The following is a 17,054-nucleotide window of genomic DNA, read 5'->3' on the forward strand; positions in this document are numbered from 1 at the left end:
GTTCATCCTCTGCTCTTTGGATTATGTGATGGTTAATTTTATGTGTCAACGTGAGTGAGCTACAAGTGCCCAAATACTTGGTCAAACACTGTTCTGGGTGTGTCTGTGAGGGTGTTTTTGGATTACATTCACATTTGAATTGGTGGACTGAGTAGAGCAGATTGCCCTCCCTAGGGTTGAGTGGCTCTCATCCAATCAGCTGATGGCCTGAATAGAACAGAAAGGCTGTCCTTTCTGCCTGAGGGTATAAAATAGGACATAGGATTTTTTTTTTTTTTTTTTCAGCCTTTGGACTTCAACTGAGTCATTGTTTCTAGTCTGGGGACTGAAACTTACCCTATTGTTTCTCCTTGATCTCAGACCTACAAACTTGGACTGGAACTATACCATTGGCTCTCTTGGATCTCCAGCCTGCTGGCTGCCTATCTTGGGACTTCTCATCCAATTCTTTATCATCTGTGTGTGTGTGTGTGTGTGTGTGTGTGTGTATCTCCATCCATCCAACTGGTTCTATTCCTCTGGAAAACCCTGACTAATGACAATTCACTACTCTGTTTGACCTCCCTTTGCTTGCTGGGCCAGGGAGCTTAAGGGAACACCACTATATCCATCACAAATTTCTTTATGATTTCAGGTTTTTTTCCTAAGTACTTTTCTTATTTCTGCAAATTTGAGTTTTAACTTCTGAGGGATATTTTCAATTGAAAATAAAAATTAAAAATTAGTACACATTTAACAAACAGCCAAATGAGAGTGGAGGCCAGGACAGTAAGAAATGCTCTCCTGAGAAGCATTTGGCTGTCTCAGTTGGGAGAGCATGTGACTCTTGGTGTTGGGATCGTGAGTTCGAGCCCCATAAACTTAAAAATAAAATCTTAAAAAAAAAAAATGTTCCCTTGAGAATGGTAAAGAAAACTTCATGAACCTGACATCTGTAAGAATGTCACTCAGAGGTCCATGTCCCTGTTGGGGAACTTTGGTGTGTGAAAAGCTCCTTCTTTATGTCAGAGGTGATACTGTATAATCATTATTCCTGGGCATACAAGAAGATAACCGCCCCTCTCCTCTCAGTTGCAGTTAGGTGGAGCCATGTACTTCATTCTGGACAACAGAATGTAGGCAGGAGTAATATAAACCACTTTACATGTCGTATTTCAGATGGTGTAGCTATGGGCCAGCTGTGTCAAGGATAGGAAACAGTTATCAAAACTAAAAGGCAACCTACAGAATGGGAGAGGATACGTGCAAATGACCTATCAGGTAAATGGCTAGTATCCAAGATCTATAAATAACTTATCAAAGTCAACACCCAAAAACAAACAATTCAAGAAATGGGCAGATGACAATAGACATTTCTTCAAAGAAGACCTGCCAAAAAGCACATGAAAAAATGCTCCACATCACTTGCCATCAGGGAAATACAAATCAAAACCATAATGAGATACCACTTTATACTGGTGAGAATGGCTAAAATTAACAGGACAGGAAACAACAAATGTTGACAAGGATGTGGAGGAAGGGGAACCCTCTTGCACTGTTGGTGGAAATGCAAACTGGTACAGCCACTCTGGAAAACAGTATGGAGGTTCCTCAAGAAGTTAAAAATAGAGCTACCCTATGACCCAGCAATTGCACTACTGGTATTTACTGCAAAGACACAGATGTAGTGTAACAAAGGGGCACCTGCACCGCAATGTTCATAGCAGAAAAGGTCTGAGGCTGGCTGGTGGGCAGTTCACTTCCACTATTTTGACTCCAAGGCAGACAGCACGTTTCAGGCTCAGCGGTGAGAATATCCACAATAGCCAAACTGTGGAAGGAGCCATGCTGTCCTTCAACAGATGAATGGATAAGGAAGATTATACACACACACACACACACACACACACACACACACACACGCTAGAATATTACTCAGCCATGAAAAAGGATGAATACCTATTATTTGCATTGCCATGGATGGAACTGAAGGGTATTATCCTGAAATGACTTATGAAATAAGTCAGAGAAAGACAATTATATGGTTTCAGACATATGTGGAATATAAGAAATACTGAAAGGGACCATAAGGAAAAGGGGAAACTGAGTGGTGAAAAATTAGAAAGACAAACCATGAGAGACTCCTAACTCTGGGAAACCAACAAAGGGTTGCAGAAGGGGAGGTGGGTAGGGGGATGGGGTAACTGGGAGATGGGGATTAAGGAGGGCACATGATGAAATGAGCACTGGGTGTTTTACTATAAGTTGGCAAATTGAATTTAAATAAAATTTTAAAAAATTAAAAAAAGAATTACACTGTGATAAGTACACACTGTGGGGACAATGTTGTATGAACTCTCTTTATATAGACTCCATAAGTATCTATATTATTTGCCAATAAATGTGTTTTATATCCTATAACTCTCGGTGGAATTCCATAGATCACATCACCATCCCTCAGTGTTAGCTATTTAGTAAACAAAATATACAGCATGCTTACCACTAGTAGTTTATCAGATTTGTGGGGAACAGTGATTTCTTTTGTAATCAAAAGTAAAAAACCTTGGTTCATCAGGTGGCTAACTCCCTTTTCAAAAATCTCTGTGTGGACAACTGTGGAACTTATCTACTATAGTGCATCATCATTAGCAATGTGACATTCGGATAATGTGCGCACTCCGCTGTACTGCATTCTCCTCACTTTTATTTGAATGGAGCACTAACACCATTGGGTTTGCTCATATTACAAAAGTATCAACTTTTCCAAGTCATCATTGCAGATATAATTTTTCTGCTCTTTGACATTTTAATATTCTATAGCATGGGATAGGAGGATTATGCTTATTTTGCTTATGAATAGTGGAATGAAAAATCCCCAAATTATAGAGTCAAATTTGAGAACAAGAGTTCTTAAAATAGAAAGGAAAATGTGACTATAGAAAAAAGACACAGAGGCAACACTAATTGGCTCTGAAGATAGAAGAAGGGGCCTCTAAAAAGGTGGAAAACACAAGGAAACTGATTCCATCCTCAAGCCTCCAGGAGAGAATAGAGTCCTGCCAAAACCTTGACTTTTGCCCAGTGAGGCCTGTATTGGATTTCTGACCTATAGAAAAATAGGTGTATTAATGAATTACTAAATAAATAAATTTATTTTTAAAGCTGTTGTCTAGTAATCTGATACAACAGCAAATAGGAAATTAATACAGTTATATAATTAAATAATGACATTACAGATATATTAGCCTAAATAAAAGATATTCAAATTTCACCTGGTTCTATCTATCTATCTATCTATCTATCTATCTATCTATCTATCTATCTGAGACACTGAGAGGCAGAGCCATAGGCAGAGGGAGAAATGAGCTCTTTGCAGGAGCCCGATGTGGGACTTGATCCCTAGACCAAGGATCAGGACCTGAGCCTTAGGCAGGCGCTCAAAAACTAAGCCACGCAGGCATCCCTCACCTGGTTCATTTTAATGTTGCCACTAGAACATTACATATGTGGCTCACTATTTCTATAGGACAATGCTGGTCTAGAACATTATGGCTGGATCATTCTGCGTGTTAGACAAATGCAAAATTAATTTTTGAGAAGTCTTGGACTGTCCTCCAGCCCTCTTTTGGATCATTTTCAAAGTGGGGCGGGGCTGCAGGTGACTTTCTATTTAGTCATTAGACCTCTCGAGGCTTGATAAAATAATATCATCTCATCTTCACTCTGCTGAGTTAAAAGCAAATGATTCAGCATTAATAGGCTACATAGAATAGTCACATTCTACATACTGTCAGGGAACATGACCTCATCCTCACGGTTGTTCAGTACTTACCTATTTAACAAGATCATGTGCCTAGTTCAGGATTAACAGTAAATGTTTGCATAAAGCCAGAGGACAGAGATTTTTATGGTAGAAACTGGCTAGTTAGATACTATCTAGACATCAAGTATTTCTTCCCCCTTATGTAGTATAAGCTACGTATCTTAGCTTTCCTTGGAGTTACCTTGTAACCATGTGATTAGGTACTATCTAGTGGTAGTGGGCAAGGAAGATATTTTTCCAGGCCTGGCAATAATAGCCCATGCATTATCATTCACACATTCTCTATCCTTTCTGTATTAACCTCAGAGGCCACATGTTCAAGATGGCAAAATCATAAAATGGAAGGATTCTGGCACTACCTGGAAGAAAGCCACCAAATGAAGTTGCATGTCTGACTTTGTAAAAAAGAAGGCATTGTTTTTTGAAGTGAAAGAGACCTGTGGTTTGTTACCACAGCATACCTTACATAAAAACCAACTTTACTCCTGAAGTTTTTGAAGTTTATATAGTATTTATACTTGTAATAAACCAATGAGACTGTTCTTTTAAAAATTCTTTATAAACACACAAAACCTTTTTTTTTTTTAAGATATATTTATTTGAGAGAGAGAGCACATATGCACAAGTGGGGAGGGGGTAGAAGGAGAGAATCTTCAAGAGGACTCCCAGTTGAGCTGGAAGACAGACCTGGAGCTCTATTCTAGGAACGATGAGATCATGACCTGAACCAAAACCAAGAGTGGGATACTTAACTGACTGAGTCACCCAGGTGCCCCACAAAAACCCTTTTCTTTGTTTTTATCACCCAATTACAGGGGGAAATGACATTTGATTTAGAATCCTAGGTTGTGTCAAGGATAGCAGCACTTGACAAAGCCAAAATTATACTTTTTTGAAAGGGGAAATGGGAGGATAAGAGGAGGAAGAAGAGGCCATGAAGAATGATCAACAGAAGACATTTGTAGAGTGATTACTTTTCCAAGAGTTCAAAGGGACATCTCTGTACTTTGTCCTATCCAGCTGAGTCATAGAATCATATACCTCATAGCTATACTAGTGACAATGTCATGGTATCCCATAGTGGTGTTTCAATAATGCACATGCTTTAAAGTTCAAGAGGACTAGTCACAGGGATGTTAATGCTGAAAGATGCAAAATTTCTGCAGTGAAGCCTTTGGGAATGAGATATTTAAGATGGCATAGGTATGAGATCTTGATTGCCTTCTATGAAGCTATGATGGGCTCAAGTCATAGTTACTCCTGAGTTTGGATATATTTAGTAGTACAATTAGAGTGGATTTAGTGGATTAATTCTGGCTCGTGGGCAAAGCCTTGGAAAACATCTTCTCAAATGATTTCTTAATGTCTTCATCATTAACAGTGCATTGTTAATAGTTTGCTGAATTAAAATGGTACCATATGCTTATTCCTGAGGTTAGTCAGACTGTACACTTTTGTTGTTTTTTAAACTAAATACTGGGGTTGAGTGTGGTGTGTCATTGAGTGTTATCCTGTAGATACAAGCTTAGGAGAATATATATGTGCTTGAACTAGGACAAGACTGCTGGATCCATTCTATCTCTAATCCCTTCTACTCTGTGAGGCTACCTATGGAGGAGAAACCAGTATTCATAGTCCAGAGCACCTCCCTCACATCATTCAGCCCTTATTAAGGCTGCAGAGACTGAGGTCTCTGATTTTTTCCCTTCCTAACCTTCCAATTACTTCTCTCTTTCCTCACTGCCATCTTCTGCCACTACTTCATTAGGACTCAAGCTTATTTGGAGGACAGTTATGTAAAAGCAGACAAAATTGCCTGGCAGTGTATGGGGACCAGAATGGGTCATAGAAGTTATTATTTGAGAAACAACATTTTGAAAACTAGTTATTATGTTTCTGAATGTTTTTAAATTAAATTCGATGAGTGTTATAATTGTTTTTTTTATTTTGTATTTCTTTTTGCACAGTGTCATATTTGTGTGATTTACTTAATCCTTGTGATTTATCTAATGAATAAAGTCACAGAAGATACGTTTGTTTAAGTACCTTCAACTTTGAATTGGTAGAAAGGCTCAAAGGTAATCTTTATTGGAATTTTGTCTTCCAACAATCAAAAGATATATTTATTTTGCTTTCAGTAATCTTATATATTAAGTATCTTTCTATTCTGCTAAAGAATAAACCTTCTGAAAAGAATTGGCAAAATTAAAAATTCTCCACATAATTCAGATAAAATAAGTTTTCGGTCTAAATGTTAACTTTATTTTTTTTTAATTTTTATTTATTTATGATAGTTACAGAGAGAAAGAGAGGGAGGCAGAGACACAGGCAGAGGGAGAAGCAGGCTCCATGCACCAGGAGCCTGATGTGGGATTCGATCTCGGGTCTCCGAGATCATGCCCTGGGCCAAAGGCAGGCGCCAAACCGCTGCACCACCCAGGGATCCCTAAATGTTAACTTTAAAAAGACTTTGAACTGTTCTGCTACAGTGGTAGTGAATACATGACTATGCATTCGCCAAAACCCATAGATCTCTATGCTACAAAGAGATAATTTTACTGTATGCAAAATTTAAAAAATCAACTTGAGGGCACCTGGGTGGCTCAGTCAGTTAAGCGCCTGCCTTCTGCTCAGCTCATGATCCCATGTGCCTAGGATTGAGTCCCACATTGGTCTCCCAGCTCAGTGGGGAGTGTGCTTCTCCGTCTGTCTCTGCCCCTCCCCCCTATTTGTTCTCCCTCACTCTCTCTCCCTCTCAAATAAATAAAATATTTTTGAGAGAGAGAGAGAGAGAGAAAGACAGAGAGAGAGTGAGCACAAGCTAGGTGAGGAGCAGGGAGCCTAATGTGGGGCTCAATCCCGAAACTCCAGGATCATGACCTGAGCCGACATCTTAACGGACTGAGCTACAAAGATGCCCTTAAATAAATAAATTTTTTAAAAAATCAACTTGAATGGCAGAGGAACCCAAGATGGAATGTAGGCGATGGCAAATAAATCTAGCTGTATTACAAATGTATGAAATAACCACATTGAAGGGGATGGGGAGGAAAGGAGCTAATCTAAATAACTTTGTAAAAAAGTGTTTTGATTAGCTACTGTAAGGGCTGTAAGGTTAAAGGCAAAAAGAGTTATACATAAACATCTAAGTCTGATTGGTAAACTTGTTTATCACAGGGTATGGGTTATCATTTTAAAACTCTTTTACATGTGTGCTAGGCTTGAACAAATAAGTAAATACAGATAATGAGCCAGTTTTCTTACTGTTGGACAACTTACTGTTGAATTCTTTGATATTCCCTCCAGGAGATAGAGTTAGATTCTCTTCTCTAGAATGTGGACTGTACTTAGTATCTGCCAGCCAATGAACAGACTATGGCAGAGGAAAAACAATTACTTTACATTGGAGACACCTGGCTAATCTTAACTAAGTAACCAAGATTAATAGTACCAGTAATTAGACATATTGATATCATGTAGACCTGCTGATAGGCTGTGATGAGAAGGGTACACCACTCTGATATTCTTCCCACAAACTCCACATCTTCAGTCTAATTATGAGAAAGCATCAGATAAATTCAAATTGAGGAACATTCAAAAGTGTCAGTGTATGAAAAGCAAGGAAAGAATGAGACTGTCATAGAAGATTGTCCTAGAAGATTGAGGGGAAATAACAACTAAATGCAATGTAGTATCTTGGATTTAATCTTTGAATGGAAAAAGGACATTATTAGTTGGAGAACTAGGGAAATCATAATAATCATAGTTTAGTTAATGTATTGTACTGATATTAATTTATTATGTTTGATCATTGTACATGCTTATAACCTTATATAAAGTTATATGAGGTATTAACATTGGGGGATGCTAGGTAAAGGGTGTACAGGAACTCTATAAATACAACCTTTCTGAACATCTAAAATTATTTCCAAAAATAAAAAATAAATAAATAAAAAAAAATAAAAATAAAATTATTTCAAGGGCAGCCCCGGTGGCTCAGCGGTTTAGCACCGCCTTCAGTCCAGGGCGTGATCCTGGAGACCCGGAATCGAGTCCCACGTCAGGCTCCCCAAATGAAGCCTGCTTCTCCCTCTGCCTGTGTCTCTGCCTCTCTCTCTCTGTTTCTCTCATGAATATATAAATAAAATCATTAAAAAATAAATAAAATTATTTCAAAATAAATAAGCCTTTTGAAAATAGGCTTATATGAATAATTTTTCAAAAACCATCAAATTTTAATTTTCTCAGGAAATAACTTGCATTGCTTTACTTAACATATCCTTTCTTTTTCTTTGAATTTTTATTTATGATAGTCACAGAGAGAGAGAGGCAGAGAGAGAGAGGCAGAGAGAGAAGCAGGCTCCATGCACCAGTAGCCTGACGTGGGATTCAATCTCAGGTCTCCAGGATCACGCCCTGCGCCAAAGGCAGGCGCTAAACCGCTGCGCCACCCAGGGATCCCTACTTAACATATCCTAAAACAAACTCGCGACCTTCTCTGCCTCTCTTCCAAACCTGCTCCTTTCTTGTGCTCCCGTTTCAGTAAATGGCTCCACCACATTCTCTTTCAATTGCCCAAGTAGGAAATAGTTATCCTTGACGTTTCCTTCTCCCTTGCTTCACAACAAATTAACCACCAATCCTTAATCATAGTCCTGAAAATCTCCTTCATATTCTGTTGTTTAATAGCTGTTTTTAAAAAAGATTTTATTTATTCATTCGCGAGAGAAAGAGCATGCAACAGCAAGTGTGAGTGGGTAGAGGAGCAGAGGAGAGGGAAGGAAAGAATCCCAAAAGCGAACTCTGTGCTGAGCGCAGAGCCCTATCCGGGACTTGATTCCAGAATACTGAGACCATGACCTGAGCTGAAACCAAGAGTCAGATGCTTAACCGACTGAGCCACACAGGCTCCCCCCTCTCCTTTATATTCTAGAATTGAGTTGTCTTGTTTGTCTTCTCCTATAGATTATAATCTCCATGGGGGCAAAGACATTGTCTGTCTTATTTCCCCATGTGTTTCACATGCCTCACACACAATCCGGTACAAGCAGGCACTCAAAAGCTACTGAGAATGCACATTTTATTGTATGTTACTATTTAATGATATTTGTTTAAAATATTTTATTTATTTGACCGAAAGAGAGAGACCACAAGCCGGGGAGCATCAGGCAGAGGGAGAGAGAAAACCAGGCTTCCTGCTGAGCAGAGCCAGATGTGAGACTCCATTCCAGGACTCTGGGATCATGACCACAGCCAAAGGCAGACTGAGGCACCCAGGTACCCCTACTTAATGGTGTTTTCACACCCCAGTCTCTTCTATCCAACACAGTGAGATGCATCCATATACCTCCTTCCTTCCTTCCTTCCTTCCTTCCTTCCTTCCTTCCTTCCTTCCTTCCTTCCTTCCTTCATTTATTATCTGTGGTAATCAAGTTTTAGAAATCAAGTGTGGTCTCATTAACAGAAGTTTCACTAAGTCCAATTTGATGTTCTGATTGCAGTAGTCAGTGATATTTTAGAGAACCATTTAATATCTGAGCTGGAAGGACTTGTGGAGGAGCTCCTTTAGCACAAGTCTCTCATTCTAGGAGCAAAGACTTTGAAGTTCCTAGAGGTTAGCATTTGCCAGATCCTAGCACAAGTCCATTGACAGAGGGGCATTTTTTTCTATATCCCAAAGAACCTGGAAGGAAGAGGAGAGAAAAAAAAAAAAACAAAAAACCCCAAGGACAATTATAGTAATAGATCCATTATCCTATACATCTTTTTGAAAGAAGTGAATAAAATAAACAATCAAAAAGAACTTATTAATTTCCATGCAGAAATTTTGTTCTGTAAACTCTTTTTAAAATTTAGTTATTTTGGGGAGGTATAAATGTTAAGTTACTGATATTTTTGTGAGTTAATTTTTTTCTTAAAGAAGGTTGGGGGCATGAGGTATTTAAGGACATGGACACCAAAAGAGGCAAGAAGGAAAGGTATATAAATGGGGACAAGATGGCAGCAGAGATTGAGGAGGATGATCTCTACAGGGATGACTTCCTTGACTATTTTATCTAAGTAGGCACTTTTCTCCATAATAACTCATCAGTACCTACAGTTATCTTGTTCATTTATTTGTTCGCTTGTTCTTGTCTGTCTTCCGTCTTCCTTCATTAGCTGCAAGGTCCATGAGAGCAAGGACTTTGTTCTGTTCCCTCCTCTATCTCCAATTCCCTAGAAGAGTGTCTGACACATTATGGAAGGGATGGCATAAGTGTATATAAAATTGACTCATTTTGGTTCGTAAAAGACATTAAGCTATTGATGACTAGAAATTAATAGGAATACTAAATATATCTGTTCTATTGCTTACTAACCTATTCATATAGCAGCCAGTCAAGCTTTACCTACAGTGTTTGGGAATCCAAAGGTTTTCCAAAACTTCTCTTGCTGGGTATTTCACTTTTACTGCTGCTACTATTATCAATGTAATAACAGAGATATATATGAGATCCAATTCTTTTTGTCAAGTTTTTAAAAGAAAATTTAATCAAAAAGATTACCTGACTTTGTTTTTGAAATGGGAGAAAGAACAATTGAGCAGCAGAGCTGAAGGTAGAATTTCATTTAGTCATGAGGCATAAAGAATCTTGCTCTTAAAAGGAAATCAATTAATTTATTTATTCATGCATGTATTCTTTCGTTCATTCAACAAAATTTATTGAGTTACCTATTAGTGATTTAACCTAAGATACTAGAAGAATAAGTAGAAGTTAGCAAAGCAAAAAAGTGAAGTTAGATGATAAAATTACAAGTCATGTTATTCTCTTCCTTAAAACTTTCTGTGGCTTCCCATTGTACTTAGAATAAAACACTTATTTCCACAGCCAAAAGTCCCTGCATGACTGCACCTCTATGTCTCCTACCTCATGTCCTACCACTCTCCATTTGCCTTTTTTTTTTTAAAGATTTATTTATTTATTCATGAGAGAGAGAGAGAGAGAGAGGCAGAGACATAGGCAGAGGGAGAACAGGCTCCCTGTGGGGAGCCCTGAAGTGTCCCAGGACCCTAGGATCACGACCTGAGCTGAAGGCAGACGCTGAACCCTTGTGCCACCCACTTGCCTTTCTGTTTCTTGATTGCATATGCCAACTTATTTTCTACTTTAAAGCCTTGTTTCTTACATACTGGAAAGCATCCAATATGGCTCCTTCATTTTTTTCTTTAAACCTTTGGTAATCAAGCTTCAGATAATGAAGTATGACCTCCTCCTTAATTCTTCCCTCTGTACAGAATGTTCTGCTTTCCTATTCCCCTAAGTCAAATGTCACTCTCCAGAGATGGCTTTCCTGACAGCTTTATCTAAGTAGACACTTTTCTTCATAATAACTTATCACTACCTGCAGTTATCTTATTCATTATTTGTTCACTTGCTCTTGTCTGTCTTCCTTCATTAGCATGCAAGGTCCATGAAAGCAAGGACTTTGTCCTGTTCACTCCTATATCTCCAATCCCTAGAAGAATGTCTGACACATTATGGGCATTCAGTAAATAATATCTACCTTGAAGGATGAGATTTGTACATGAAATATTAAGCTCACTAGTACAAAGTTGGTGCTCAAGAAACATTAAATTCCTTTCCTATCCATAGATGAGACTAATCAATTCAATCCTTTGATCAGCAAATATTTTACATGTATCATCTTTTGTCGAGGATGTTGTATACTATTATATAAAAACACGTAGTAAAGGAATAATGACCATGTGTGTGGGATATTCTCTTTTTGCTCCTCCCAATACACTCTTCACTCTTGGCCACTGTGCTCTGTGTCCCTGGAACACAGACCTTTAAGACTGCTTCAAAGGGTTCTCTTATTCTCTGGCATTTGGCTGGGTTTGATCGATGGAAGTTACCATTTGGAGTTCAGGAGGTAGAAGAATGAGGTTTTCCTGACCGATTTCCTTTACTGAAGGCTTCAAGTTCCTGTTGGGCAGGTCGCTCTTATTGTTCTCTCCAGGTAGTGGTCATTGTTCCTTCATGCCCAGGGATGTTACATCCCTTGTTGGTTTCTTTGAACCCTGGCCACACTGTTGTAAATGGTCCTTCCTGAAACTTTCCTCAGTCATAGAGTAGTGCCATCCCTCAAGATGGAACACTCATCTGTTTCCCGTTAGAACACTAATATAGGCAGAATATGAAAAAGTGGACAGAATTAAAACATGGCTTTCAGCAACACAAAAGCAACAAAGGTAAAAGGAGCCATGGAGTGACAAGCAGAAATCGTGGCCCTGTTTTGTGTGTCTGGATCACTGAGTCTTCTAGAAGAAGATGAAGAGTTTGGGGTTCAAGGGATCATCACTTATGAAAGGAAGTGGGGGAAAGCAGGATTAGGCAAAGGGTAAAGTCTAACAACAGTGCAGGCTCTACAAAGCTTGGGGAGCTCTGGAGTGAGGAATGCCTGTCAATGCCCCACATTAGGCTGAAATGATCCCATCTTTGTACTCCTGTCATTTATCCACTTGATTTACTAGATCACGCAGCAAGGGGTATCTGCCAGAGGCTGCCTGCTACGTGTACTCCCTGCAGCTGAACAGAGGGTCCTTACCTTGTACTTCCTGCAGCTGAACAGAGGGTCCTTACCTTGTACTCCCTGCAGCTGAACAGAAGGTCCTTACCTTGAAGAGAGAATATGGGGGGCCATCTCTGTCTCCACAACAATCTGAATCTTAATCTTTCTTGGGCCTTATCTCTCATTGTCTACCATGGGAACTGTTTTCAAGGCTTTGTTCTAGTACCCTTTCCTAGTAAAAACCACTCCAGTTTAATTAGTTCAGCGTATCCCATGTACTTCTAATCAAATGTCTCTATCTTATAAATTTCCAGAGTAACAGGCAGCTGTTGAAAGAGATATATTCCCACTTTAGGAAATCTGATGCACCAAGAGACAAGATCAATGCTGTCTAGTACTAGAAATAACACCATTAAGCAGTAGAAGTGTAGCATTCATGATTATGTCTTCATATTGTCACGGAAAGGATTGCTCTATGATATTATCTCTAAGATACTGGACATGTGTGGCTTTGACAATTCATTTTTTAAAAAGATTTTACTTATTTATTTGAGAGAGAGTGAGCAAGAGCACAAGTTGGGTGAGGGGCAGAGGGAAAGACTCCCTGCTGAGCATGGAGCCTGATGCTGGGCTCAATCCCGGGACTCCAGGATCAGGACCTGAGCTGAAGGCAGGCACTTAACCGACTGAGCCACCCAGGTTCCCTTGATGATTCATTCTTTAGCTTTATGCAATTAGTATTCTTATTTCCTGAATGGTTTCTGAAGAATGCCATAGTTCTTCTAAATCTGTATTCCTGACTGAATGTTACCATGAAATCTTCCTCAGCAGCAGCATATTTTAATATTGACACAACACTTGACCTGCAAGATGCATCAGCAATTAGATAATATCTAGCTAGCTTAATAGGACTTTCTTTATAGTGAAAATTGATGCTTTGGTTTCCTTAAACCAAGTGCTCTTATCCCTTTCATGTGCCACCTCTTCACCTGGGTCTATTAAAGACAGTTAATATTATGCTACCACTTAAAGTATATTTAAGTGACGATCTGAAAATAAAGTGAAATAATCTGAGTGCATTAAGTAACAAGAATTTGGGAACATTTCTAGGAGAAAATCTCCAGGCTGGTATCCTAGGCAAAAATTTTCCTACTGTTTTTGACTCAAATTTCCTTAAGGCCAGTCCATAGACAAATTTAAATTTAGCTGTGTTCTTAACTTAAAATAAAATTGGGGCACCTGTCTGGCTTAGTTGATAGAGCATTCAAGTCTTGATCTTGTTGTGAGTTCAAGCCCCACATTGGGTATAGAGATTGCTTAAAAAAAATCTTAAAAAGGGGCATCCCGGGTGGCTCAGCGATTTAGTGCCACCTTCGGCCCTGGGCCTGATCCTGGAGACCTGGGATCAAGTCCCGCATCCAGCTCCCTGCATGGAGCCTGCTTCTCCCTCTGCCTGTGTCTCTGCCTTTCTCTCTCTCTCTCTATGTCTATCACGAATAAATAGATAAAATCTTTAAAAAAAATTAAAATAATTAGTTCAGAATTTAACTCTAATGTCTTTAATATCGAATACAAAAAGGAAAAAGAATATTATTATTCCTGATTTGATATTATAAATTATGCAAATAAAAAATAAATTATGCAAATAATTGTGTTCCAAATTTTGAAGATGAGGAATTAAATGTCTTTGACAACATAGTTTATAGACTTGTAAAAGTATTCAAGAAACTAACCTCAAGTGGTCATGTGTACAACTATACAGTGTTCTGATTGCAAGCCAAACGATCTTTAAATTCATGCTGTCAGATTATTTCTAAAGATGTAAAAATCTTTGATCTGAGAGAGGGAACTTCTTACTGACTATTGTTTTTGGAAAATAAACAAACAAACAAAAACCCAGTGTGTTTTGTTTTGGATCCTGAAAGCAAAAGTCCTTCATTTAGCTTGCTGGGGTGCTAGATATTTGTTTAGTTTATATCAGGCACTAGAGGGGAGTGTGGTGTCATACAACTGCTGTATTATGCAAATCAGGCACACTGGCATGGCCAAATACAGAGAAAAGATACAGCAAAGGAGTTAGAAAAATACTTTCTCAAGGTTGAAATAGGACAACTGTGGTTTCCCCAGATCTACTGAGATCTAGTGTCCCAATATAGGGCTTTGCTCCCTTTTAAGCAGCAATAACCTTTAAATAAAGTGACTTTGATAGCTTTATTGTTATTTTACAACAAGGTAGGCCCCAATTTTATTTTCTTGCTAATTTCTTTTTAATATGTCCCTGATTTTTTTTTAATATTTGCTTCTTTTTTTTAATTTTTTTTTATTTATTTATGATAGTCACAGAGAGAGAGAGAGAGAGAGAGAGAGAGGCAGAGACACAAGCAGAGGGAGAAGCAGGCTCCATGCACCGGGAGCCCGACGTGGGATTCGATCCCGGGTCTCCAGGATCGCGCCCTGGGCCAAAGGCAGGCGCCAAACCGCTGCGCCACCCAGGGATCCCTGTCCCTGATTTTTTAAAAAAGGGAAATAATATCAAAAAGTATAAAGAAGAAAGGGAACACACTTGGAAGAATACTATACACTCTCACAGTATGGGGAAGGATTCTTTCGATCTCTGTCTCTACTGACAAGAAAATGCATACACTTTTAAATACATGGAATAATGCTATACTTGCTATTTCTGGAATAGTTTTGTTGCAGATGGAGATAGACATCATTCTGTGGCAGATGACTTGATTCTCGGTGGTAAAGCATAGTGGTTATGAGTATGGGGAGTCACAGTGCCTAGGTTTAAATTTCTTCTCTACTCACTATGTGACTTTGGACATTTAATCCATTTAATCCATCTCTATGTACCTCAGTGTCCTCATATGCAAAATGGATGATAATATCACCTACTTTAGACAGCTGATGTGAGATCACATACTTAAATGTTTAAAACAACACCCAGAACATAAGAAATGCTTACCACATTTTTAACCAAGTACAGGTTTAAATTTCATAGTATCACTGAAGATTTTTAAAATATGAAAGTGGTATTAAAAGAAAACTTTCAAAAAAAAATAAAAGAAAACTTTCATCATATTTCAAAGCCATGCTTTTAATATGTTATTACTCCTACACATAACTATATACTTTCTCCATTGATATTGGTATTTGCATGCAGCAAATACTCAGTTTGTATTGATTGACTGATCTATCTAAAGACTTTAACATAAAGAGATGAACTACTTTTTTTGTGGAGGCCTAAGAACTGTCCTGTTGAATGCAAGTTTCCTTTAAGTGAGATGGTTTTCCATGGGTCACCTTTATAAGCCATGAGTCCAACTAAAAACCTCTGTTAATTATTAAACCCTTATGTATTATCTGGATACCTGACACTGCAGATTCTGAACAGAAAGCATTTGCCCCTCAAGTTAAGCCTAAACACCAATCGAAAAACGTAATTATCAAGGGATTTAAAAAAAACCAAAACTTTTTCTCTTGAATTTAGTAGAGAGCGCGGGGTAACTCTTGTTTTGGCTGGCGTATCTATGGCCTCAACAATTGGTTTAAACCTTGTTTGGGATTCCTGCTTGTTTTAGCATGGCGGAGCTTGGAGTTCACAGAACCCTCCTTTTGGTAATTTTTCTGACAAAATGTCTGGAGGGCACAAAACTGCTGGCAGACTTAAAAAAATGTGGTGACTTGGAATGTGAAAGTAAGTTTGCTTTTCTTTTTTTCCTTCTTTTCCTCTTAAGCTAAGGTTCTGAAATGACATGTTATTGTGGACCTGTGTGATAGAGATGAGCACTAATATCATTTAGAAATATTTGCAATTATAAAATATACTTCACTATAAAAAGAAAATGCTAGAAGGAAAGCATTTTATAATAGTTTTTTTTTATAATAGTTTTTAATGTAAGTGTATCAAGGGGCAAAGATCGGCCTGATACATAAATATATCAGAAATTATAAAGATATTAATTCAGGCTTTAAAAGCAAATCCGTGCTCTTACAATTTTTTAAGATAGCTAGAATTGATTTGTATTGATTTGTATTAAAAAGGTTTTAAGCCATTTGATAATTCTTCATTTATGAAGTGCTTATATTTTTTAGTTTCTATTTTGCAATGAGAGCTTTCTGATTCTTATGAGTTTTCTAAAAATGTTTTTACCTTGTATCACCATGATTTATTGTATACACTTTATCAAATATTAATCATTTCTGCGTTCATTTATTATGTAAAAATACTGAAATCAGTGTTAGAAGTAAATAATTTTATTTATATCCTTGAATATTAAATTTCTCTTTTACAAAGAAAACTTAATTTTCATTTTATTGTGTAAGAAGTTATTTTTCTGGGCCAGCCCAGGTGGCTCAGTGGTTTAGTGCTGCCTTCAGCCCAGGGCCTGATCCTGGAGACCTGGGATTGAGTCCCACGTCGGGCTCCCTGCTTCTCCCTCTGACTCTGTCTGCCTGCTTCTCCCTCTGTCTGTGTCTGCCTCTCTCTCTCTCTCTCTCTCTCTCTCTCTGTGTCTCTCATGAATAAATAAATAAAATCTTAAAAAAAAAGAAGTTATTTTCTGTTATTAGCATTATGGCGCAAGATGAATAGTATCATAATTGTTTTAAATATGTTCTAGCTCTTCGGTATGTGAGAATTGTTTCTGATTTGCAACATGTAAATTAAAATGCAAAATATTATTAGTAGAAATGT

The 17,054-nt window shown here is 38.1% G+C and overlaps 1 protein-coding gene across 4 annotated transcripts in view; it reads left to right on the forward strand.

Moving 5' to 3' along the window:
* Window positions 1-15,714: 15,714 nt before the first annotated feature.
* The window catches only part of MIA2 (MIA SH3 domain ER export factor 2), a 90,632-nt gene continuing 89,292 nt past the window's right edge, over window positions 15,715-17,054 (forward strand). For 3 of the 4 annotated variants that reach the window (XM_077909121.1, XM_077909123.1, XM_077909122.1), the window contains exon 1: window positions 15,748-16,055. In XM_077909121.1, the coding sequence (XP_077765247.1) occupies window positions 15,941-16,055 (115 nt within the window). In that variant the 5' untranslated portion in view covers window positions 15,748-15,940. Of the gene's footprint in view, window positions 16,056-17,054 lie in introns of all 4 variants that reach the window. The other variant, XM_077909131.1, reaches the window with a different exon arrangement.

The sequence above is a fragment of the Canis aureus genome, chromosome 9 (genome assembly GCF_053574225.1).
Source record: "Canis aureus isolate CA01 chromosome 9, VMU_Caureus_v.1.0, whole genome shotgun sequence".
NCBI lineage: Eukaryota > Metazoa > Chordata > Mammalia > Carnivora > Canidae > Canis > Canis aureus.